Here is a 25,187-nt window from a genome sequence, read left to right on the forward strand (position 1 = left end):
ACGGATTCCATGCGATGTTTCGGACCAACTAGTTATAGATTGCCCGCGTTCGCTCCGTGTGCGACTTCCCCTGAGGCTGCCGTTGACTTGTTAGGCTGACTTCACGGCCTCCATCCGCAAACCCGATCCGGATTGGAAGGCTCGATGCATGTCAGATCTGCAAACCCGATCCGCATTAGAATGCTCCACGCATGTCGGATCTGAACGCCCATGGACCCGGAAGAAAGACTATTCGGTTGATCCAATAATAATAACAATTATTATTATTATTATTGTTATTATCATCATCATCATCATCGTTATATATATATATATATATATATATATATATATATATATATATATATATATATATATATATATATATATATATATATATATATATATATATCTCATGATCTTGTCAACATATACTTTATATATGACTTCCGAATGCAAAGACTTTATTGCTATTCTACTACTTTTGAGGAGGAGTATGCAAACTTTGAGAGTATGCATGAAGAAATTTAACCTCCAAATAAATACAAAAAATTATCTATTTACTTAGTCACATATGATAAGATTGATTTAAATAATTTAAATTAGATTAAATAAAAATAAATAGATGAGGATAAGGAGATTTATTGGGTTATGATAGATTATTTTATTGTTTAAAAATTTTATACTTTATCTTTTGACTAATATAAATATGTATTTTTTGAATAAATCAAAATCATTACAAATTGGAAAGTACTCATCAGTCCTTATGTACACCGATTAAGAAAGAAAAAAATACTAAAAGAAAATAGAGAAAAAAAAAAACGTGGAGCAAGTGTTTCTAATCAACTTCTTCCTATCTTCAAATTATCACTTTTAGATCATTAAACTAAGAATTCTATTTATTTTATAAGATTTATGTTATTAGATAGAAAATAATTTTGTTGAGTATAATATGTATGATCATAATATTACTAAAGATCAAAGGAATGAAAATATACAAAAAGATACAACAACTCTCTATGTGGTATAATAAGCAATAGATGAATCTTTATTTTTTCGAATCATGTCAGTATAAACATTAATAAAGGCCTAAAAAATATTAAAAAATATATTTTTTAAAGCATAGATAAGATAAAAAAAAAAATTAAAGCTTAAAATTCTTTGACATGATTTTAAAACTCTTATGATGAAAGATTCTAAATCTATCACTAGTTTTTTTCTCAAAAATCTTTTTTTTTATGAACGAACTGAAATCTTGTGGTGAAAATTTAAAAGAACAAATAGTATTAAAAAATATTTTATGAAGTTTACCTTCAAAATTTGATATGATATGTACTATTATAGAAGCTAAAGATATAAATATATTTTCTATTGATGAATTAATAAGCTCTTTTTTGTTCATAAACAAAAAATGAATAAATCTTCAAATGAAACTTCGCTCAAAGATAGATTAGAAGAATAATAAAAAAAAAAATTAGAAATCAGATTTTAAGGGATCAAATAGTAGAGGCTGTGGATGATCTAAAGCTTGAGGTAGGGGATGAGACCAATTAAACAAGGGTCAAAGGAACTATAATGAAGGTAATAAAGAAATTAATCAATATTTTTATTATAAAAAAATTAGATATATTGAAAAATATTACTAGTACAAAATTAAAAATCCAAATGTTTCTCTTTGTTAACATTGTAAAAAAATGACTATCTTGAAAAATATTATTAAAACAAAAATTAAATAAATTATCATGAAGAAAACAATAATGAAAAAAAGAGGAAGAAAATATTTTTTTATTACATTTTATAATGAATATTTTAAATCTATTTAGTTTTTTTGATAGTGGATGCAGTAATCATATGGCATAGGAAAAAACTTTATTCTAAAGACTTGATGATTTAATCAAATCTATAATATAAGTGAGAAATGACAATGATGTTCAAGCGGAAGAAAAATGAACGATTACTATAAATATCAAATCTAGTAAAAAAATTATTTATGAAATAATATTTATTCATGGTCTAAAATAAAATCTTATTAGTATAGGGTAACTTATAAGAAAAGGATATTATGTTATTTTTTATGATAATTTTTTTTATTTATGATAAAAAATTAAAATTTGATAACAATCGTGAGAATGACAAAAAATAAAATATTTCTCTTATTATTTTTGGATTTTTTTCTTACTTACACTCACTACTGTTATTGATTAATCGACTTTATGAGATAAAAGATATGATCATTATAATTATAATGGACAAAAATTATTAAATTAAAAAAATATGGTAAAGATTTGTCTAAGATTAAAAATAAAGATTCTATTTGTAGGGTATACTATATAAAAAAACAAACAAACTTGATGATAAAAGTATTAAATGAATATATGTATGGTATAAAAATGAGATAAAAAGTTTTAGATTTTATGATCATATAACTAATAAATTAATTGTAAGTAATGAAGAAGAAGCTTAAAACTCTGTTTATCGGATCTATATTTGTGGATCCGTACCCGAAAACCTGTGCTGGATTCGGCCGGGTTTTTAAGGTTTGTAGGATCCTTCGCAAGGGCGACGTCGCGCGCTCGGCGAGGAGGGACGACGAAGGAACCCCAGCCGGCGGTCGCCGCGAAGGAGCTTCTTCCGGAGCAGGCTGCGAAGAGAAACGGGACGGGTGGCGCGTGCCCGCCCCCCTCGTGGCGGGAATCCGGCTTGGGGTGGATCACCGACCCGCGAGGGGATCTTGTAGGCGGCGGATGCCATTCGACGATCCAAGAAGGCCCAACACTTGGATGCCCCTCGGTAATTCATTCGTCCTCCTATTTAGATACCCGGTTGCCGGAATAGGGTTTTGGACGGCGTTTCTTGATTCGAGATGCAGGAAGGAACAACTGATCGAATTGGAGTTGAATCAGTTTGGTTTAAGGAGGCTAATATAATTTCTTTGTTCTTTTAGAAGGAAAGGTGGAGTCTTGTTGGACGTCCCGATGTTTTCTGAAAGAGAAATCGCCATGGCAGAGTACTATCGCTTACTCTACGACCTGTCTTCATCTTACTAGCTTTTATTTGCACCTGATGTGTCAATGCTTAATACAAATCACATTATTGTCGAGTCGCACCACATTCGATCAATTAGATTGCCTCTTTTTCTTTATCGTACCATACAATTGCCGGAAACATCGAAACGTTTTCATGAGCTTGTCTGAATTGTTACTCCTCTTAAATGAGGTTCTTTTTTCTGCCTCTGTCTTTTCCTTCAATAGCTAACTTTTGTCCAAGATTATAGATCACACTCTTTTCTGGGTTCAACATTAGTTCATCCTTCAAAAACTTAGTCTTTGTTGCAATCTATTTTTCTCAATCCGTTCGATTATGAATTCTTCCAAGGAAACTTTAGTTTTGAACTAAATAGATCGTCTAATTAGCCAACGATAAGTGAACACATATCTAGGCACACAGCAACCTTGGTATGACTTAAATTAGGCTGACATTTACCTAATCTATTCCATGAAAACAGATGGAGAAACCCGATCAAGATACAGCATATCTGGACCCTTTTAATTACAGTAGGAAGATGAAACAATACAAAATCATGGAAATGTTAGAAAAGCTGAAACCTAGACATAACCACAACTTAATTTGACCTGACAGGACACGAGTAGGATGTGCATACGAGTTGTTCTGCATCAACTTGCTTCACGACCATGCAAGACCACCTGCGATGGATCTTTGCAAGATACGATGGTTGTTGGAATTAAACTTGTTCAAGTGTCATAAAGAGATTAATTTCATCAAGAGAGAGATTCATTGCATCAAGAAAAAAAAATAGATTAAATGTGACAAGTCAAATTGGTTATTAGTTCTTGAAAGAGTTTCTTGAAAGAGAATGATTCATTTTGAATACAATTAATGTAATGTATCTTTGGAGACCATATAAACATTATATATTATGTCATGAAAGATAGAAAGTTTCTGAAATTGTAAACATTTTTTTTTTAGAGAGAAATATAGAATATTTAAGCTTGTCTTACTCTTCATCTGTTTGATTTCTCTATCCTTTATTCCTATCAAATTCAACAATAGTGAAGTTGGAAGCTGTCGCCATGAACAAGTTTGACCGATGATGTAGCTTTGATATGTATGTTGAGGTGGATGCTTGTGAGCGTGGATCTTCATCAGAATCAACTAAAGCTTTGCCTTGGGATGAAAGAAGAAAATACAATCAAAACTTTTCTACAGGATGAAAGAATAAGGTATGACACTGACGTGGAAGCTGCACCCCGATGACGTGGATGCTTGCTGGTGTGGATCTTCACCAGACTTAACTAAAGCTTTACAATGAGATGAAAGAAGAAAATATAAGTCAACGCTTTTCTGTAGGATGGAAGAACAAGGAATAATTATAGTGGAGTGATCAAACATCTGCACGATTAATGATGTTTCCGCTATCTTCTCCTATGAACACCAACATCATTACTTTTTTTCATTTTTGATGTTTTTCCCTGAGGAGAATATAGGTTCATGTGTGCTTTGTTCTACAGTGTATTTACAAAGTTCAGCAATTCATAGTTTGCTCGTATATGCTGAAATACCAGTTCTCCATGCATATGCTTGATGTTCGTCTCATCTCGCTCATAATCTACCGATGTCCGGTTGCCGTCATGTTGATTTGTGATTGTATTTGAATTAACTTCCTCTACAAAGTGTTTCTTCAGTTCAGATGCTGAAATCATAAGTTGTTCTCAAGCACAAGCATCATCATTTAGCTTCTAAGACCTGTTGCTTCTTGTTCTTGCAGCTTGCAACCACTTCAGGAGACAACAAAAGTAGCCGCTTGTGTGGGTAATAGCCATGTTCGATATTTTATTATCAGGAAATAGTCGTGAACTACCTACCCTAATCATGATTCCATTTCTTTTCTTGTTCTGAGAAGTATGCTACAGCAACGGAGACTGTCCAGTCTGAAAGGGAGACGTTCCAAACCTTATTTTGACTCTTGTGTACTCGTGACAGTGATGACAAAACTAGCAGCCTCTATGTCTCCGTAGATATCGTTTGCTGTATCGGTTTAACTGGGTGGAGCACAAAAGAAAGTCTTCGAATGAGCTGCTACTTTCGTTCAGTCAACAACTGCGGCTGTTTTCAGTGTAGTCTTGTGTTCTCCAACTATGTCATGAAGTAAAGCGTGCATCTTCTCCATGAGGTTGTGGTTGTACTCGGCATTCATGAGATTGTAGCACATCGGGTGGCGCGGGGCATTGCCTTTGTGATCGAATTGACTTTATTCTTGCATGGGGAAAGTAATTGCCCTCTCAACCCTTCGCGGTGGGAGAGAACATCAAAGATGGTGATGATGATACTATAGACCCAAAGTCTCATCAGATTTAGCCAAACACACGTAGTGATCCAATGCGATGAGCATTCGAGTCTAATTTTGGTTGGGCTGTGGACAATTGGATACCGGATGTGTCCCAATCCTTAATCAAACGCAGAATACATCTCGATCGATCCAACCCGACCCATTAATTTGGTGTCATCCGATATCCATGTTCGATCCGATGTCTCGCACGGCAGAATTTTAGTCACTGCACGCATGTACTTGATCGCCTCTCTCTCTCTCTCTCTCTCACAAGAAACGGGAGGACATTTGACGAGACCAGCAGCGTCACATCTGTCAGGCAATGGTGAGGGGGGACATGCATCGGCCTCGTAAACAAATCTAACGCGCCATGAGACCACGAGCGTCACATCGGTCACGCAATGGCGAGACAGACATGCATCGTCTCTCGGAAGTAAACCCAGGGTGTTGGCTACTGGTGTTGGCATGGCGGAAACACCTTCCCAAGCCTCAGTTCCTACAAGCTAAATCTAATGGGGGCATGCATGTCGTGGAGGAGTCAGCACTGGTCGACTGCTCCCCCAACCTTCCATGAAACGTGGAGTCTCATCCATCGCCCTAACCAAAGCAAGAACTGAGCTAAATAAGGTTGATCAAAGCCAACAAGGTTTGAAAGGGATAAGCTGTAGGAGTCTTCTGGTTCTCCATTAGGGCGAGCTAATCAATTGGTTTGATAGCTCAAATAGGAGAGCAACTCTCACACCCCTGTTGTTTCATTCTCTAACTGGCTTACTCGATTAAGAATAAGGACGCCTCTCTCTTCTTCTTTTTCTTCTCGAAAGCCAAGAACAAGAACCTAGGATTCAGATGGAACGTACGGTCCGCTGCCGACATGACAGATGGAGTCGATGCACGAGGAGGGAAGATGTGTCTGCATAAATCCCCTTTTTGAATGATCTAACGGGGATAGTTGTTGAGAGACACCCACCGGAAACCCTTAGCATGGCTTTCGGGGCACATGCCATGATAAATGTTTGGCTTTGGAGAAGGCTGCAGCTCGAATCACTTTACAAGGGGATTGCACCAAACTTTCCCTCGATTGGAACTCAGGCTTCCCTATTTGAGGGGGAAAAGGAAAAGGACAGGGAAGCACAATAACATGGAACTCTTATCATTACACAACTCAATCATTCAGCATCTTCAACTCCACCCTATTATTCTAACCAAACCCAACGTGTTAATCATTCTGCTTGTGTGATATGTGCTGGCAAGGATTTTTAAAGGGGAATTAGGAAAAGGTGTTGTTTGGTTGGTGTTGATGAAGTTTATGGTTCCTTCGTGGTGAAGCACTAAGATCAATCCAGCCATGGTGGTGAAGATGGCCACCTTTAGTGCAACCAAAGTGAATGGTTTTAAGGTACAAGGCAACCTTCACATCATGTCGTAGCTCGGATTACTTACTGGAGCTGTGGGTTCCCCACCCACCAAGATTAGTTTGTGCCACAACTTACTGAAGTAGTCAGAGCTACGATGGCGATGCAGATCCCGAGCTTTCACAGGAGCACTTTCCCGATGACAGAAAACATCGATGATGTCCGACCAGGAGTTCTTCCAGGCATCATCACTACTACAGTAATGACCTCTGTGGGTTTTGCCTGGCCTTCTGATACTCCTCGCGTATGCACAATCACAAGGTACCAATCAATGAAGAGTTGCTTGAGTCGGAATTGTGTCCGAGTTTGATCGACCGAAACCATTCACTGCTCTCTTGGAGAAAGCAAGACAAGTACGAGCTTCAGTTACTCGAGAACAATCAGTGAACTGACAGTCAAAATGCAGAACCACAAGCAATCGATCGAGTAGGTGCTGGTTCACTTTTGATGCTAAAGAGAAGTTATAGTGGCCCTCCGGTGGCCGAGGAAGGAGACAGAGGCAATTAAAGATCCCAAAACTGAAGCCAGCCTCCCTCCGCAGTCCCCGCGGCGTCGGTTTCTGCCATGACAAAAGGTCAAACACCAGCCGAGCTCGGACAAAGCCTTCACCAACATCCTATATTAATGCGCAGTTTGCATGTCTTTTTTCCTTTTGCCTCAGGCTTCTTCTCCTCTGTTGTGCTGCATGCTACGTCAGCCCTAATGAATCAAGGGGGGGTGCCACCCTTTGACCACTCCTTGGGGCGTGGAAAGTGCTTCCCCTGATGTAACAAATGCCAAACCCTAGTTTCCATTCCCCCACCCCACCGCGTCTTGCTTCTGTAGCTTGTTTGCGTTGCAGGAGATGCTTAGTACATGGCTTGCAACCATTCCCACCTACTCTGGATATAATTCGATTTACCATGATCTTTGTTTACCCTGTTTCTTATACCACTGAAGCAAAGCTACAAACGAGTCATTATCCGAACGATATCCATGATCTTTTATCATATTATAAATCATAAAAAAGAGATTTGATAGATCTTAGCTTAAACAAGTGTGACCTCAACTGGTTGCACCTATAAATAACTCGACATAAGTATGTACACAAGCAAGCCGTTCATTGTTGGTTGTCCAGGTACATGTAACCTCTTCTCTCATCTTCTTCCTCCTTGCTGCAACCAGAAGCCACATCAGCCATGGATGATCACAACCAGTGCCACAACAACAGCCCCAACCTTCGGAGATCTGTTCCTGACGGCACTGTCACCGAGCCTGTGCGCACCCGATGGACTCCGAAGCCCGAGCAAATCCTTATACTGGAGTCTATCTTCAACAGTGGCATGGTAAACCCTCCAAAAGGCGAGACCGTGAGGATCCGCAAGCTCCTCGAGCAGTTCGGCTCCGTGGGTGACGCCAATGTCTTCTACTGGTTCCAGAACAGGCGGTCGAGGTCCCGCCGCCGCCAGCGCCAGTTGCAGGCGAGCCTTATGGCCGGGCAACAAGTCAGCAGTGGAGTTCCACGTGCTTCGACGCCGCCCACCTCGTCGAACACGTCATCTAGTAACTCTGCCGGAGGAGAAGCAGGATTGTTTTCATGCTCTTCTTTTGCTTCTCCTTCCTCCTCTAACTTTATGATCGATGATAGTGCCGATGATCTCTTCTCGATCTGTCGTCAGATGGGATTCATGGAGAGCACTCAGGATATCTCGCAGCTACACTACCAACCCGGTTAGTGCATGGCTAAGCGGTCTCTCGCATATATTAACGTGGTTGTGCTTTCCGCGGCTGAAACAAACCTCCTCTGGAAGTTTTCAGGCCTTCTACTCTTTTTGCCGAGACGTCTAAGTTGGATTGATCGACTGTGATCAACGTTTAGTTTCTTCAGTTTATTTCACCCCTGGAGCTGAACATTAAACATCCATCTAAGCTTTGAACCTTTGGAGCAATACGAGAGATTCTTGTTCTACCGGAAATGTTTTGGACAGATTAAAGTTTTGTCTAGTAATATTAATGCACTAACCATAGATCAAGTAATTGTAGTCTTTGAGTAATCAGCACCATTTTAGCTTAAAATGAATGTTGTCTCTCATAAATGTGAATATAGGATATATTGAGTTGTAATTTTGACAATATTTCAACTCATTTGGACCATGAAATGCGTAACTGCAGGAACAGTGATCGTATTCATCAATGGCGTCCTTAACGAGGTTCCGAGTGGGCCTATAGATCTCAGAGCCATGTTTGGTCACAATGTGATGCTTGTTCATTCTTCTGGAGAGGTGCTACCTGTCAATGAGCATGGAATTCTCATGCAGAGCCTGCAGATGGGTGAAAGTTATTTCTTAGTGAGTAATTCTAGTCTCTCTCTCTCTCTCTCTCTCTCTCTCTCTCTCTCTCTCTTCCTCTCTGATCTCTTCATACGTAAGAAATCTATAGATATCATGAAAACCTAGAGGCCAATGAAGTTTTACGTAATATTTGTTTCTTGACAGGTTACGAGGCCTACTTAGTGTGAGTTCAGTTGTAGTTCGGAGAAGAAGAATGGGTTCAGAAAATTGAATGAGAATACATGATGAGGTCCAGAGTTTGAAGCTTAAGGAGAAGCAGACTGTGTGCTGAGAGTTCATCATTCTGAACTATCATCATCATTTTATGCAAACACCTTTGTGACAGAAACTGACTGTTGCTTTGCACTTGTTTCGATCATGGTTTTCAGGGGGAATAAATGAGGAATTCATTGCCCTTTTGGCAGAATATAGAGTGTCTATTGAAGTTGTTTAATGTTCTTCCTCATTCATTTTTGCAGATGAGAATGTTGTCCTATATATATATATATCACACCACATGAACTTGTGTGTTAATTCTGGATCACCTAACATGCACAGACACATCTTTCCATGCACAATATTGTCATCATAGAAACATGAGGAGACAGAAGCAAACTCAAGAATTACCTCATGGAATCATAGGGCAGATGAACACATCTGATACGGGCAATAATGGCCTTGTGACCCGACTAACGTCAGCCACCCAGATGATGCCTCACGGTACCTGGTCAACACGAACTCAAAATGCCGGTCGAGACATATTAACGTCATACTCATACTCGATCCCTTACACCACACCTACACCAGTGTCAGACGCTACCAAGAATACGAGCATGTCCCCTGCATGCGGGCGCATCAGAAAATAGTAAGCTTTCCTATAAATACCCTCGTGTTCTAAACGGAGGGGAGGAAAAAACCCCCGACGACTATACACTAACTTGATCATTGGAGGGGTTGGGTGGAGCTACCGACCCAACCTGTATGCAGGTGGGAAGGCGAAACGCTTCCCCATAACGCCCAGGAGCGGAGTCCCGAAAGCAGACGCAACCCCGACGTGACCGCGCTAAGTCGAGCCGGCTACCTCAAGCGGTCTCCGGAGACTCCAGGGAGATCCCCGCCCATTTCGACCCGAACCAAGCTGAGTTGGCCCCGACGACCCGGCTTAAAGTTGTTAACACTAACAACATCCCTTAAACATTTTAATAGAAACTTTTAGTTCCATGTAATTTCCTTCAGTAAACAAACACAGAAGCTTAAAGCTTGTTGCAAGCTAGCAAATCTACATGCTTCATTTCTTCCCCTTATTCTGTACACAGAAAGCATTGTTTCTCGAGTACCTTCTCATGGGAGTTTCATGTCAGCTTGTCACCACTTTCAGCATTTGCATATTAGATGCTTGCGTCTTGAGTTTGATGTGCAGCATGCCAATGTATGCTTATGTTGTTCTTTGAGTCCTTTGACGCTCGCATATATACATGCAGAGGAGAGTGGAGAGTGATTTAGTTGAAATTTACAGGATAAATGCTTCCTTCTTTCATTTTGTATTCACTTTTGCTATTCATATGCAGCTTTTCTTTATTGAAGATTTCATTTTTAGTGAGTTGGAGAAAGAAATTAAGGATCCTACTTCATTATATCAATCACGATACACACATCATTTTGATACACACTGGAAGACTGAAATGCTTCATTCATGCCTTGAATAAGAATGTAATGAGTTGAGTACAATACAAACTTGTTCCATAGTTAACCAAAGAAAAAAGAGGACGTAGAAACTTGGGTTGGAGTCCAAAAGTCCATCTCATTTCCGCATCCTCCTTGGTGCCAAAAATGTGCTATTTCTTTCTGTAATCCTGTGTTAGAACATGACAGAATAGAAAGAACCTCAATTGATCTTTAATGAAACATTTACAGATCAACTCTTCAGACATTGCAAGTACATACACACTTTAATCTTTATTTTAGATCTCCAATGAAGCCGTGGCACCTTAGCAGGAGGAGCACTCGGAGTAGTATGCTTGATGACTACTCAAGTGATCCACGAGCAAAAGATGATGGATCCAGTATTCTAAGCATCTCCTTGTTCTACACTTGTTCTTTGGCTCCTGCTTCGTTAGTGGTTTCCACCGGAGGCGACGACCTGTTCTCCATTAAATGTGCCTGTCACGAGGGCCAAGGTGATTGACGCAAAACCCTTCCTCGAAAGAAGCATCCGCCCCAGGTTCTTTGCAAACCGTGGGATGGTAAGATCCTGAGTTAAAGCTGATCTGAGCTGACAGAAACGATAGAATGCCGTGTGTATCTTGGCGTTGAATCGGACATTGACAACCTCTCAACTCAGGAGGTCTTGTCGGACGAGACTTGCCCTACTGTGGAAGAAGACTAAAGCCATGGGTCTTCTTCGGTTATTGCACTACTGCTGTATTCACCTACAAAACCAGCATATAGTTTAAGCAAGAGATTTGAAAGCCATATATATATATATATATATATATATATATAATTTAATAATGCCATGGAGCGGGAGGGAAGGGGTGATGGATGCGTGGAGCGGTGCCATTCGATCTGTCGGGGCGGCGACAAAGAATGCAGAGGAGGGGGGGGGGGGGGGTTGTTTTGTCGGAACTCTCAGGGGGGGGAAGGGAAGGGGTGACGGACGCGTGGAGCGGTGCATTGCAGGCGGCGACAAGCGATACAAGAGGGTGATGTTCTCTCTCTCTCTCTCTCGTCCGCAAGCTCCTCGAGCAGTTCGGCTCCGTGGGTGACGCCAATGTCTTCTACTGGTTCCAGAACAGGCGGTCGAGGTCCCGCCGCCGCCAGCGCCAGTTGCAGGCGAGCCTTATGGCCGGGCAGCAAGTCAGCAGTGGAGTTCCACGTGCTTCGACGCCGCCCACCTCGTCGAGCACGTCATCTAGTAACTCTGCCGGAGGAGAAGCAGGATTGTTTTCATGCTCTTCTTTTGCTTCTTCTTCCTCCTCTAACTTTATGATCGATGATAGTGCCGATGATCTCTTCTCGATCTGTCGTCAGATGGGATTCATGGAGAGCACTCAGGATGTTAGTGCATGGCTAAGTGGTCTCTCGCATATATTAACGTGGTGGTGCTTTCCGCAGCTGAAACAAACCTCCACTGGGAGTTTTCAGGCCTTCTACTCTTTTTGCCGAGACGTCTAAGTGGATTGATCGACTGAGATCAACGTTTAGTTTCTTCAGTTTATTTCACCCCTAGATCTGAACATTAAACTTCCATCATTTGAACCTTTCGAGCAATACGAGATTCTTGTTCTACCGGAAATGTTTTGGATAGATTAAAGTTTTGTCTAGTAATATTAATGCACTAACCCTAGATCAAGTAATTGTAGTCTTCGAGTAATCAGCATCATTTTAGCTTAAAATGAATGTTGTCTCTCATAAATGTGAATATAGGATATATTGAGTTGTAATTTTGACAATATTTCAACTCATTTGGACCATGAAATGCATAACTGCAGGAACAGTGATCGTATTCATCAATGGCGTCCTTAACGAGGTTCCGAGTGGGCCTATAGATCTCAGAGCCATGTTTGGTCACAATGTGATGCTTGTTCATTCTTCTGGAGAGGTGCTACCTGTCAATGAGCATGGAATTCTCATGTAGAGCCTGCAGATGGGTGAAAGTTATTTCTTAGTGAGTAATTCTAGTCTCTCTCTCTCTCTCTTCCTCTCTGTTCTCTTCATACGTAAGAAATCTATAGATATCATGAAAACCTAGAGGCCAATGGAGTTTTACGTAATATTTGTTTCTTGACAGGTTACGAGGCCTACTTAGTGTGAGTTCAGTTGTAGTTCGGAGAAGAAGAATGGGTTCAGAAAATTGATTGAGAATACATGATGAGGTCCCGAGTTTGAAGCTTAAGGAGAAGCAGACTGTGTACTGAGAGTTCATCATTCTGAACTATCATCATCATTTTATGCAAACACCTTTGTGATAGAAACTGACTGTTGCTTTGCACTTGTTTCGATCATGGTTTTCAGGGGGAATAAATGAGGAATTCATTGCCTTTTTGGCAGAATATAGAGTGTCTATTGAAGTTGTTTAATGTTCTTCCTCATTCATTTTTGCAGATGAGAATGTTGCAACTCCTATATATATAACACCACATGAACTTGTGTGTTAATTCTGGATCACCTAACATGCACAGACACATCTTTCCATGCACAATATTGTCATCATAGAAACATGAGGGAGACAGAAGCAAACTCAAGAATTACCTCATGGAATCATACAGCAGATGAACACATCCCTTGAACACTTTAATAGAAACTTTTAGTTCCATATAATTTCCTTCAGTAAACAAACCCAGAAGCTTAAAGCTTGTTGCAAGCTAGCAAATCTACATGCTTCATTTCTTCCCCTTATTCTGTACACAGAAAGCATGGTTTCTCGAGTACCTTCTCATGGGAGTTTCATGTCAGCTTGTCACCACTTTCAGCATTTGCATATTAGATGCTTGCGTCTTGAGTTTGATGTGCATGCCAATGTATGCTTATGTTGTTCTCGTGTCCTTTAGTTGAAATTTAGTTGAAATTTACAGGATAAATGCTTCCTTCTTTCATTTTGTATTCAATTTTGCCATTCATATGCAGCTTTTCTTTATTGAAGATTTCATTTTTAGTGAGTTGGAGAAAGAAATTAAGGATACTACTTCATTATATCAATCACGATACACACATCATTTTGATACACACTGGGAGACTGAAATGCTTCATTCATGCCTTGAATAAGAATGTAATGAGTTGAGTACAATACAAACTTGTTCCATAGTTAACCAAAGAAAAAAGAGGAGGTAGAAACTTGGGTTGGAGTCCAAAAGTCCATCTCATTTCCACATCCTCCTTGGTGCCAAAAATGTGCTGTATCTTTCTGTAATCCTGTGTTAGAATATGACAGAATAGAAAGAACCTCAATTGATCCTTAAAGAAACATTTACAGATCAACTCGTCAGGGCAGGAGGAGCAGGAGCTGTGTGGTTGATGAATACTCAAGTGATCCACGAGCAAAAGATGATGGATCCAGTATTCTAAGCACCTCCTTGTTCTACACTTGTTCTTTGGCTCCTGCTTCGTTAGTGGTTTCCACCGGAGGCGACGACCTGTTCTCCATTAAATGTGCTTGTCACGAGGGCCAAGGTGATTGACGCAAAACCCTTCCTCGAAAGAAACATCCGCCCCAGGTTCTTTGCAAACCGTGGGATGGTAAGATCCTGAGTTAAAGCTGATCTGAGCTGACAGAAACGATAGAATGCCGTGTGTATCTTGCCGTTGAATCGGACATTGACAACCTCTCAACACAGGAGGTCTTGTCGGACGAGACTTGCCCTACTGTGGAAGAAGACTAAAGCCATGGGTCTTCTTCGGTTATTGCACTACTCCTGCTGTATTCACCTACACAACCAACATATAGTTTAAGCAAGAGATTTGAAAGCCATATATATATATAATATTTAATAATCATCTTTTCTCATCATTTTTTTCTAACACAATATATATATATATATATATATATATATATATATTTATAATTAAGTTTCTTCAGCGAATAAGAAAATGGTACAAATTATTTCTTGAATAAAATAAAATAACTTTTATCTTTTGATTTTAAAATATTTTATTTTATTTATTTATTTACACCCCCAACCTTAGGTCTCTCTGTCCACCTAGGACGACGCTTTTGCCATCCTGCCGTACCCGCTGGCCTACCTGCGTCATGATTGAGTTAACTATGTGGGGTCCAGTGTGGGGCCACTGCTTCTCCCACTCATAGATAGGTACGACGACCGTGAGAAACAAATGCGTAGGGTGGAGAAGTTTCGCGACACGTTCGACTACCTGCGTCGTGATGGGACGCGGTGTGATGCCGCTGCTTTGCCGAATCGAGAGACAGGTATACTCGAGAGGCATAAGCAAATGTGTAGGTGACGTATCTTTGTCCTCTTCCGGCCGATGGGACCTCTCTACCAATCAGGGCGAACCACCAACGCTCTTATTTTCCTCCGCAGGAGAAGCATAACGCCTCCCCGCCTTTAAATTGCCGACGGAAGTTAACTCTTCATTTCGCCGCCACGACGTCGGCTTCATTGGTGCTCGTCGACTACGCTGACCCATCTTTCCGATCCGGTCTCTGCGATTCTTCTCGACGGGAGGGTTGGACCTGTGGGAGCTTTATCGGGAATGGCGGAGGCGTCGAGGAGAAGACCGAAGACTAAGATCGTGTGCACCTTGGGCCCGGCTTCGAGGTCCGAGGAGATGATTGAGAGGTTTCTGATGGCGGGGATGAATGTGGCCAGGTTCAACTTCTCCCACGGTTCCCACGCTTACCATCAGGAAACCCTAGACAACCTCCGCGCCGCGATGGACAAGACCGGAATCCTCTGCGCTGTCATGCTCGACACGAAGGTCTCTTGTCCTCGAGCCTTTTTCTTCCGGCGCACTTCCTCGGACTGGTTTCTTTCCTATATCCATCTTCTCGTTTAAGAAATTTTGGATTCCTAAGATGGGTTTACGATGTTAATATCTCACCTTCCGGTGATCTTTTACGGTTTCAGATGTCGTGGTTTTCAATCGGAAATTTGGCCTTTTAATTTATTTTTGGTTTTTGATGTTGATTTCGTCAGGTATATGTTTATTCGGTTTATCCACACTACCTTGCCATTTGCTATTGCAGAAATCTCAATAATCAATTCTATTATTTGATGAAGTTTAGGCATTGTGAGACCGTGTGAATTAATTTTGCTGGAATGTTGATATGCTTAGATCACATTGTGTGGTGATATTTCCAGGCATTTATTTATTTTGAGGCCATGTCTGTATATCTATGATCTTTAAATTTTGAACGCCTAGAGGATGCTTTGTTGTTCCGTGTGTGATTTGACATGCCCTAACATTTGAAGAATCAAAGAGAAAACTCAGGTGTGATTTGGGATGCAAGAGGAGTACATGATGTGATATAGATAAGAAATTGACAGCAACAGAAAATAACAACTTCGGCAATTTAATATGAAAGAGTTTGTCAAACTGATACCGAACAGAAAATTGCACTCTATAGATTAAACTATACTTTTTGGGAATTTGTGTGGACATTAATTTCTTTTGTAATGTCATCAGGGACTCGTTAATGATCTGAACACTTGATCTTATTTGTTTACTGTGTTCCATCCTTGTGCAAATGTCATGGAATTCTTATCTTAGACTCCCTTTTTTCTTTTATTGCTCACAGGGCCCTGAGATCCGGACTGGGTTTTTGAAAGATGGCAAACCTATCCATCTACAAAAGGGCGAAGAAATCACTGTCACTGCAGATTACAGCATAAATGGTGATGAAAACATGATATCAATGAGCTAAAAAAGCTAGCAGAGGATTTGAAGCCAAACAGTGCCATTTTATGTGCTGACGGGACTATTACACTTACGGTGCTTGCTTGCGACAAGGAGTCAGGACTGGTTCGCTGCCGCTGCGAGAATTCTGCAGTCCTTGGTGAGAGGAAAAATGTCAATCTTCCCGGTGTTATCGTCGATCTTCCAACTCTAACAGAGTAGGACAAGGAGGATATCATGAAATGGGGCATCCCAAACAAAATTGCCCTATCCTTTTGATGAGGATAGTAATTATGATAAGACTACGTCAGATGACGCCTCATGCATTGATCGACGCGACAGCACTTGATCAATGCAGATCGAAACGTCGATCAAGGCACATTAAACACCTTGCTCAAGCTTCGTTCTTCACATCACGCCAACCCCAGCGTCAATCGTCAGACACTACCAGCCTGAGCTCAGGAAGCTGTAAGCTTCCCTATAAATATCCTCTCGTTCATCAGAGAGAGGGAAGGACATAAAAACACTTCTTTATCTGAAACCCTCTCCACTATCATCTGATTTGATCGTCGGAGGGGTCGGGCCGAGCATCTCGGCCCGACCTTTGTGCAGGTGCGAAGCCGAAGGTCCTCGTCGGATGCGCAGGCGAGGAGTTTCTTCCCGGAGGAGACTGTCGAGCCCCCCTTAGGGCTAGGGCGGCCTCTCGGCCCGAGCCATGTCCCTCGGCCATAGACTGCCCGAGTCCACCTCAGCGCGGCCTGCCCGCCTGAGTCGTGATCCTCGGCCTTTGCCATATTCCTCGATAGTAGATTGCCCGAGGCCACCTTAGCGCGGCCTGCTCGCCTGAGTCGTGTCCCTCGGTCGTAGACTGTCGAGTCCACCTCAGGACGGCATACCCGCTTGAGTCGTGTCCCTCGTCCTTTGTTATATCCCTCAGTCCTAGATTGCTGATTCCCTCTCAGGGTGGCCTATCTGGTCGAGCCATGTCCCTCGGCCATAGACTGCCCGAGTCCACCTCAGCGCGGCCTGCCCGCCTGAGTCGTGTCCCTCGGTCGTAGATTGCCCGAGTCCACCTCATCGCGGCCTGCCCGCCTGAGTCGTGTCCTTCGGTCGTAGACTGTCGAGTCCACCTCAGGGTGGCTTGTCCGCCTGAGTTGTGTCCCTCGACCTTCGCCATATCTCTCGGTCATAAACTGTCGAGCCCCTCTTCGGGCGACCTGTCGCCCGAGCCATACACCTCGACCATGATGCCCGAGACCACGCCTGCGTGACCTGTTCGCCTGCGTCGTGCTCGGTTGCGTGATGCCCGAGATCACACCTGTGCGGCCTGCCCGCCTGCGTCGTGCTCTTCGGCTGCATGATGCCCGAGACCACACCTGTGCGGCCTGCCCGCCTGCGTCGTGCTCCTTGGTTGCATGATGCCCGAGACCACACCTGCGCGGCCTGCCCGCCTGCGTCGTGCTCCTCGGCCTCATGCTCCCCGAGACACACCTGCGCGGTCAGCCCGCCTGCGTCGTGCTCCTCAGCTCCATGCTTCCTGAGACACACCTGCGCGGTTAGCCCGCCTGCGTCGTGCTCCTCAGCTCCATGCTTCTCGAGACACACCTGCGCGGTCAACCCGCTTGCGTCGTGCTCCTCGGCTCCATGCTCCCCGAGATACCTACGTGGCTAGCCCGCCTGCGTCGTGCTCCTCGGCTCCATGCTCCCCGAGATCACACTTGCGCGGTTAGCCCGCCTGCGTCGTGTTCCTCGGCTCCATGCTTCCTGAGATCACACCTGCGTGGCTAGCCTGCCTGCATTATGCTCCTCGGCTCCTCGACTCCATTTTCCTCGAGACACACCTGCGCGATCAGCCTGCCTGCGTTGTGCTCCTCGGCTCTATGCTTTTTGAGATCACACCTGTGCGGTCAGTCCGCTTGCGTCGTGCTCCTCGGCTCCATGCTTCCTGAGATCACACCTACGTGGCCAACCCGCCTGCGTCATGCTCCTTTGCTCCATGCTTCCCGAGATACGCCTGCGCGGCCAGCCTGCTTGCATCGTGCTCCTTGGCTCCATGCTCCCCAAGACACGCCTGCGTTGCCAGCCCGCATTCGTCGTGCTCCTTGGCTCCATCCTTACCAAAACACGCCTGCGCAGCCTGCCTGTGTCGTGCTCCTTGGCTCCATGCTCCCCGAGACACGTCTCGATCGACGTGATAGCACATGGTTAATGCAGATCGGAATGTCGATCGAGGCACATTAAACACTCTGCTCAAGTTTCGTTCTTCACGTCATACCAACCCAAGCTTCAGACGCTATCATCCTGCCCCCTGCAAGCGGGTAGTTCAGAAAGCAGTAAGCTTCCTTATAAATATCATCTCATTCATCAGAGAGAGGGAAAGACACACAAAAACATTTCTTTATCTGAAACCCCCTCTACTATCATCGGACTTGATCGTCGGAGGGGTCGGGTCGAGCACCCCGGCCCGACCTTTGTGCAGGTGCGAAGTCGAAGGTCCCCGTCGGACGCGCAGGCGAGGAGTTCCTGCCCGGAGGAGATGGCTACACTGTCTCGATCGGACCATTGCCTCCGACCATCCCAGCAGGCTCGAGGAATGCTCCAGGGAGATCCCCGTCGTCCGGACCCGAATCGAACCGTGTCGGCCCCGATGCAACGGCTCAAAGTTGTTTGCCACAACACCTTTGTATGCAAAGGTTCTGATCTTGTGGAGGTCAGAAAGGTTCTTGGAAAACATGCCAAGTCAATCGTGCTGATGTCGAAGGTATGTTGATGTGCCTAAATTGACTTGTTTTTGTAGAGACCAAAGTCTTATTCACTATAAATATTTGCAGGTTGAGAGTCAAGAAGGGGTAGCCAACTTTAATGATATTCTTGCAAATTCAGATGTTTTCATGGTGGTAGCCAACTTTGATGATATTCTTGCAAATTCAGATGCTTTCATGGTGGCACGGGGAGATTTAGGAATGGAAATTCCCATTGAGAAGATATTTTACTCCCTAAAGGTGATGATTTTCAAGTGCAATATGAAAGGAAAACCTGTTGTAACCGCAACTCAGATGTTGGAATCGATGATTAAATCTCCTCGGCCCACTCGAGCAGAAGCAACTGATGTTGCTAATACAGTTCTTGATGGCACCGACTGTGTGATGCTTAGTGGTGAAACAGCTGCAGGTGCTTACCCGGAGCTAGCAGTTCAGACAATGGCTCAGATATGCCTGGAAGCAGAGTCTTATTCGGACTATGGAGCTGTCTTTAAAGGAATCCTGGCAACAGCACTGGTTCCTATGAGCCCTATAGAGAGCCTTGCATCATCAGCTGTTCGAACTGCCAACTCTGCCAAGGCATCTCTCATCTTGGTCCTGACGAGAGGGGGAAGCACCGCAAAACTAGTGGCAAAGTACATGCCAGCGATGCCAATATTGTCAGTAGTGGTACCAGAATTGAAGACAGATTCCTTGATTGGTTCTGCAGCGACGAGGCTCCTGCAAGGCACAGCCTTATATTTAGAGGATTGATTCCAGTTTTAAGCTGTGCGACAGCAAAGTCCTCAGACACCGAGTCCACCGACGAAGCCATTGAATTTGCTATTCAGCATGCAAAAGCAGCTGGCCTATGCAAACCTGGAGAATCGGTTGTGGCACTGCATAGAGTTGGAGTTGCATCTGTAATCAAGATCCTGACAGTTCAATGATCAAAGGCGACAATTTTATTGTACCACCTAAGACCTCTTCTGGAGGCATTTTTGCTAATTAGTACCCAAGTCTCTATTTCAACTTTATGGACTTTGTCTTTAATATGTTATCTCACTAAAGTACAGGTTATTTTTCAGGAAAGTGATTATAGGAATTTTGTTGTTTGGGTTGGGATTCATGGAGTCTTCAGGAGGATGGAGTTTTTGAGTATTTTGTTTTGGAAGAGCTTCTCTCTTTTGTCTTGCATCTTCTACTGTGAACAGTTGAAGTTGGTATAATGCAGCCATATACTGGTGAAGTATGCGCTTTATTCAAATTTCTGTCACAACTTAATGATATCTGCTGTGATACATGTGGTTGTCAGAAAGCTTTCCCTCTACCCTCTCATGCTCATCTGCTTTTGCCACATCTGTCTTGTCTTCTCTTTTGTTGCAACAAGTTTCCACTCTTGTGTATAGCTTGAAAATAAAGACAAATCTAGGGTTTGAGTATCATTAATCACATCAAATGACTGCTACCTTAAATTCATTCTGTTTGGTCTTATTAAATTCTGTCTGCAATTTATCTCCATTCTGCATCTAAGTGTGCCTTGATATTGATCTGATTTCAGATACTTGTCTCTCCAGGATCCTGAAACATGAAGAGAAAGATCAATCGAGCCACAGGCCCACAGGCAGCAATGACAAAAGTAAGGTACACTTCTGCGCCTACATCACCTTTGTGATCTGAGATTTTCCATCACCATTCTTGTACAATTCTTCCATCCAAATGATTCTGAACACGATTCCAAGGTTCAGATTTGGCATTGCCTATTGAATGAAACCTCAATCCATCCCTTTGCTTCAACATACAGTTATACTCTTTCACCCTTTTTGACAAGACCTTCTTGAGTTAATAAAAAAAGCTGATTTATCATACATTGTTTTACTTACTGTCTAGAAAGATAAGGGTACATCCCCAGATGTTCTTCTGTGATCATATTTCCTGGGTGCGTGATTCTCCAGTTTTGCAGCTCAGACTGCTGTCAGGTGACAGAATACACATGAAGTGATTACTTCCAAGCAATAAGATTCCCAAACTTCTTATTGGGGGTCCCTGGCATTGTTGCAGAGAAATCCTACATTAGGGTTAAAGATCTTCTGCAAATTGTTTGTGACTTGTCACAAAGAAGCATGTGTTACTGTATTACCATATGGCTTGTTCTCTATGTCAACAAAATCCTGTCTGAAGGCCATAGCAGGGTGAAAAAAAGCATAATTTGATACTAGAAAACATAATTCAGGGTATAAAATTGATACCCATCCATTTGTCAGCCCAATTTTAGGCAAATTCTCATTAGTATCTAGTTATCTGCCATCGTCAAGAATAGCTGTTACATTTTCATTGCGGGCATAGACTACTACATGTGCTTCATAACCTCATGACATAGGTTTTGCATCAACTAGGCCGACTCCCTCATTTTAACCGGCTCAGGTTGAACATCTAATTTAGCAGATCCACTGTCATAATTTTGATTCAGTTTCTCTTTATTTTCTTTTGAGTTTTTGGTATGAACTGACTTTGTGGATTCTGGATCACTCGAGGAAGATGAATCTGATGAGCCTTGTGATAGAGCTTCAGATGTAGATGGCTCTGGTTGCTGGAGAATAGACGCAAGGGATGGATCTTGGGAGAGTACGGAACCAGCTGAGTTTATGATAGCAGACATTTTCTTATCATCCTCTTTCATTTGTTCACCATACTTGTTGAAATCAAATCCAACTTGATTATGTCCCCCAAATGCAGATTCCAGACTATTTATGTCAAAAATGTCTGTCATAATCTTCTGGCTGTCGGTGTCATCAGAGTAAACAAATTTTACCTTCTTGTATGTCTTCTGGTCCAGAAAAGGCTTCACCACCTACAAAATCCAAAACCAATGAGATGAAGCTTTGTGCCTCACATTAAGCTGAAGGTATATATAGCTCTCTCAGACTCTCTGTTCAATCTGGTAGTTAATTCTTTTAGCAAGTTGCTTATCTACATGATTTAAGATTATGTGCATGGCATAAACAATTGACTGTTTATATGCATATCAACATATTCCTGATTTTGAAGACCAATTCTTTGGCATTTGTTATGTGAAATTTTTGTGTGAGTCCTTCAAAATTGATAAAACTTGTTGCTGGCATCACACAACAACAATATCGAATTGACAGAAAATTAGATGGCACCTTCCAGAAGGACTCAAAGATCCTCGGGGGGTTATGGAGGATTGCTAGAGCCAGTCTTTCAGGGTAATAATCCTGCAAAACATGAGCTGTTTCACGGGTCACCTTGATCGTTATACTTGCCATGGTCCAACCCTGAAAATCTATAAGCCAAACCATCTGTTCTTGATCTGCTGCCAAGTTTAGAATTGCATTCTCCATGCAGTATACCAGGTATCTGATCTGCCCCTTGGTTGAGCTTGTATTCTGATCAAGTTGAGAATGCAGAAGAGTCACCAATCAAAACCACTGTTAGCACTAAATGCCTTAGAAACAGCATGTTTTGTGCGTCGAACCTGAAATCCAGGTCTCAGAATGAGAATAGTTCTTCCATACTTGTCAAGGTAGTTAGCTCTGTAGATTTTTCCGGTCTCAGCTTCATGGGCAACATCTTCCTGTATGATAAAGATAAGAAAGTGAACAAGGATCTGACCTTAGTACACTAATATGGACATGAGAAACTTGTATTTGATTAGTTATTATAATCTTTCCGGACTCTTATGGTTTAGCAAAACTTTCAAATAGCATTATAAACTTGATAACCCAGTTTTGCTTGCACTTCTCGTTCCTGTAGAAGCCTTCATATTCTGCAAGGTTAGGTATATATTTGGAGCAACATTATTCAGTAGATACAGAATTCCTTTCAAAACCTTATTTGATCACAAGAGTTTTGTCGAGTCATTGTACAGAAGTCGCAGCAGTAAATAACAATGCATGCCCAGCTTCGAAGACCGGTATCATAGATAACAACACTTTTTAATCCTACTGCTTGTGAAGTTATGATAGATTGTGATGGTTCTCATGAATTCTTTTGCAGGTACCGGTTTACCTAATCAAGAATCAACTAAATAGAGTGATGGCGGTGACAGATGTGCCCAGTGCAATGCCGGCCCTCTCGAAAACAAATCAAAAGGCAATGTATGATGATGTTAGCCTGATCCGCACTAGCGACAGACAGAAACATCGGACTCAGTGGAGCGGATGAACTTGTAAATGGTCAACATCTGGTTATGATCGGACTCAACGGAGTGGATGAGATGAACTTGTATACATGATAGTCTCACATCGGACTCTCGGACTCCATGGAGTGGATGAAAGAACTTGTAAAATGGTCAACATCTGGTTATGCTCCGACTCGATAAAGGAGATGAACTTGGTATCTTGTGTCCACCATTGAGAGACAATTTGAGGTTGGTGGCCAATGAGGTCAAAGTATTGTCGAATTTAGTCATATTAATATGATATGGGGGTGTCAAAACTATGTACTGATTGATTCCACATTCTGAAAGCTAATGGTAATTTCTTGTTTTCGGAGAAAAGGAAAAGGAAACAAAGAAAAAGATGGTGGAAGTGCACACCCAACGAATGGATTCGGGTTTATATTCCAATCTCCACTTGAGTGTCTCCTTGAGCATTTTAGTTGCCTTGTCAGCATCCCAATTTCTCGCACGGAGATACCTCAGTATCGAACCATCCCAACACAAGTTTGGCAGCTTATCTGCCAATGGACCCAACGCGCGACGGACTTCGTTTATCTGAACATAAGGAAATCGAAATTATAAATAAATAGATAGATAGATAGATAGATAGATCTCATCTAATAACTTTAAAATCTTTGAATATAATAACAGTTAATAAGTAAGAATGTAAATTAATAGATTACGTCTCATCAAAAGGTATTATGAGAGGAATTGGGAGACATATATATTAGATCGAAATTGAAGTGAATCTGTTGAGTGAGTAGATACAGTATGATGATGACCTTTGCTTGCTGCTCTTCATGCGACAAGGATTTCTCGGCACCGCTAGATTTGGACCTTCTCGAGTACATCCCGGCATAAAACAGGATCTGCAACTCAACTAAATGATGAGGAGAAACAGTGAGATTTTTCTGAAGCGAATTCCGAAGAATTTGCATCACTACAGCCCATGCGAGACGACCTGTAAGAAATCAAGCAGCAGCAGCAGCAGCAGCAAAAGATCGCCAAGAAAGAGACTGAATATAAATAATTACCACTTGAGTTGTTCTGGTCTCTCCTCACCCTCCCTATAAAGCCAGGAGGTTGAATCTACACCGACAACAAGAAAATGTGGTGTGGTGTGGTGTGGTGTGGTGGAAGATGAAGAGGAAGAAGAAGAATTGGAAGACTGGGTGGGTGGATAAAGTATTGAGAGAGAGAGAGAGAGAGAGAGAGAGAGTCCGCATGCGTGTTTGACCGGCTGGTGGCCATAATTTCCCGGAAATCATATGCTTTATGGAAGGCATTAATTTACATGAAACTTGGTGGACATTTCTTTCCCACGCCAACGACTTGGGTAATAGTATTACCAGACTTTGTCTCACGATTATGCCCGATAGCAAGAACATTAAAACCCAAATTTAATTAGTATTCACTATTATCGATCATAATTAACCTGAGTTTATGCCGTAAACAACTTTATGCCGTGGCCTCGAGACCGACGCGACTTGGTCGGGAGTCCGAATGGCGGGGATCTCGCGCAGCGTCCCTCGAGATATCTCGGTGGCCGATTGCGGTGGTCCGGTCGGGATGTCGCGTCGGGAGGGAAGCTTTTGCCGCGGCACCGGGAAGGGACGACCACGTTCTCGCACCTGCACACAGGTCGGGTCGGAAGCTCGGCCCGACCCCTCCGATAATCAAGTCAGTGGATGCGGAGGGGATTTTTTTGTATGAAGAAGTGTCCTCCCCTTTCATTTAGAACTTTGGGGTATTTATAGGTAAGTTTAGTGTTACCTGATGTGCTTGTCTGCAGGGGCAGGACCGTACCTCTGATGGCGTCTGACATTGCCATTGGCGTTGCGTGGAGAACTGAACTGCCGCATGGTA

General features: G+C 42.5%; 2 protein-coding genes and 1 pseudogene across 11 annotated transcripts; 2 read left to right on the plus strand and 1 right to left on the minus strand.

The window, feature by feature from the left end:
* Positions 1-7,846: 7,846 nt before the first annotated feature.
* Positions 7,847-9,444, plus strand: LOC135645941 (WUSCHEL-related homeobox 11-like). The gene is made up of 3 exons (XM_065164876.1): positions 7,847-8,448; positions 8,890-9,065; positions 9,213-9,444. The coding sequence occupies exons 1-3, from the start codon at positions 7,917-7,919 to the stop codon at positions 9,228-9,230; spliced, it is 726 nt and encodes a 241-aa protein (XP_065020948.1). The 5' UTR covers positions 7,847-7,916; the 3' UTR covers positions 9,231-9,444.
* Positions 9,445-15,155: 5,711 nt separating this feature from the next.
* LOC103994393 (pyruvate kinase, cytosolic isozyme-like) lies at positions 15,156-20,721 on the plus strand (annotated as a pseudogene).
* A 613-nt stretch (positions 20,722-21,334) lies between these two features.
* On the minus strand, positions 21,335-24,539 carry LOC135645939 (uncharacterized). Of its 10 annotated transcripts, none has more exons than XM_065164870.1 (6): positions 24,356-24,536; positions 24,104-24,190; positions 23,700-23,876; positions 22,638-22,736; positions 22,306-22,548; positions 21,335-21,992 (listed from the first exon to the last, which is right to left on the minus strand). In XM_065164870.1, the coding sequence occupies exons 2-6, from the start codon at positions 24,170-24,172 to the stop codon at positions 21,534-21,536; spliced, it is 1,047 nt and encodes a 348-aa protein (XP_065020942.1). In that variant the 5' UTR covers positions 24,173-24,190; positions 24,356-24,536; the 3' UTR covers positions 21,335-21,533. The 10 variants fall into 10 exon arrangements, with proteins under 10 accessions (XP_065020942.1, XP_065020941.1, XP_065020939.1 ...); XM_065164869.1 differs by having other exon boundaries at positions 24,283-24,536; XM_065164867.1 differs by having other exon boundaries at positions 24,104-24,201; positions 24,356-24,535.
* Positions 24,540-25,187: the final 648 nt, after the last annotated feature.

This window comes from Musa acuminata, chromosome BXJ3-8 (genome assembly GCF_036884655.1).
Source record: "Musa acuminata AAA Group cultivar baxijiao chromosome BXJ3-8, Cavendish_Baxijiao_AAA, whole genome shotgun sequence".
NCBI lineage: Eukaryota > Viridiplantae > Streptophyta > Magnoliopsida > Zingiberales > Musaceae > Musa > Musa acuminata.

Excerpts from the sequence above, each read along its gene's own strand:
- LOC135645941 (XM_065164876.1), top strand. The coding sequence starts at position 7,917 with ATGGATGATCACAACCAGTGCCACAACAACAGCCCCAACCTTCGGAGA. Across the intron at positions 8,449-8,889 it reads GCAGCTACACTACCAACCCG|GAACAGTGATCGTATTCATC; the intron begins GTTAGTGCATGG and ends GCGTAACTGCAG.
- LOC135645939 (XM_065164866.1), bottom strand. The coding sequence starts at position 24,259 with ATGCAAATTCTTCGGAATTCGCTTCAGAAAAATCTCACTGTTTCTCCT. Across the intron at positions 22,737-23,699 it reads AACCCGAATCCATTCGTTGG|GAAGATGTTGCCCATGAAGC; the intron begins GTGTGCACTTCC and ends TTTATCATACAG. Across the intron at positions 22,549-22,637 it reads TTCTGAGACCTGGATTTCAG|AATACAAGCTCAACCAAGGG; the intron begins GTTCGACGCACA and ends CAACTTGATCAG.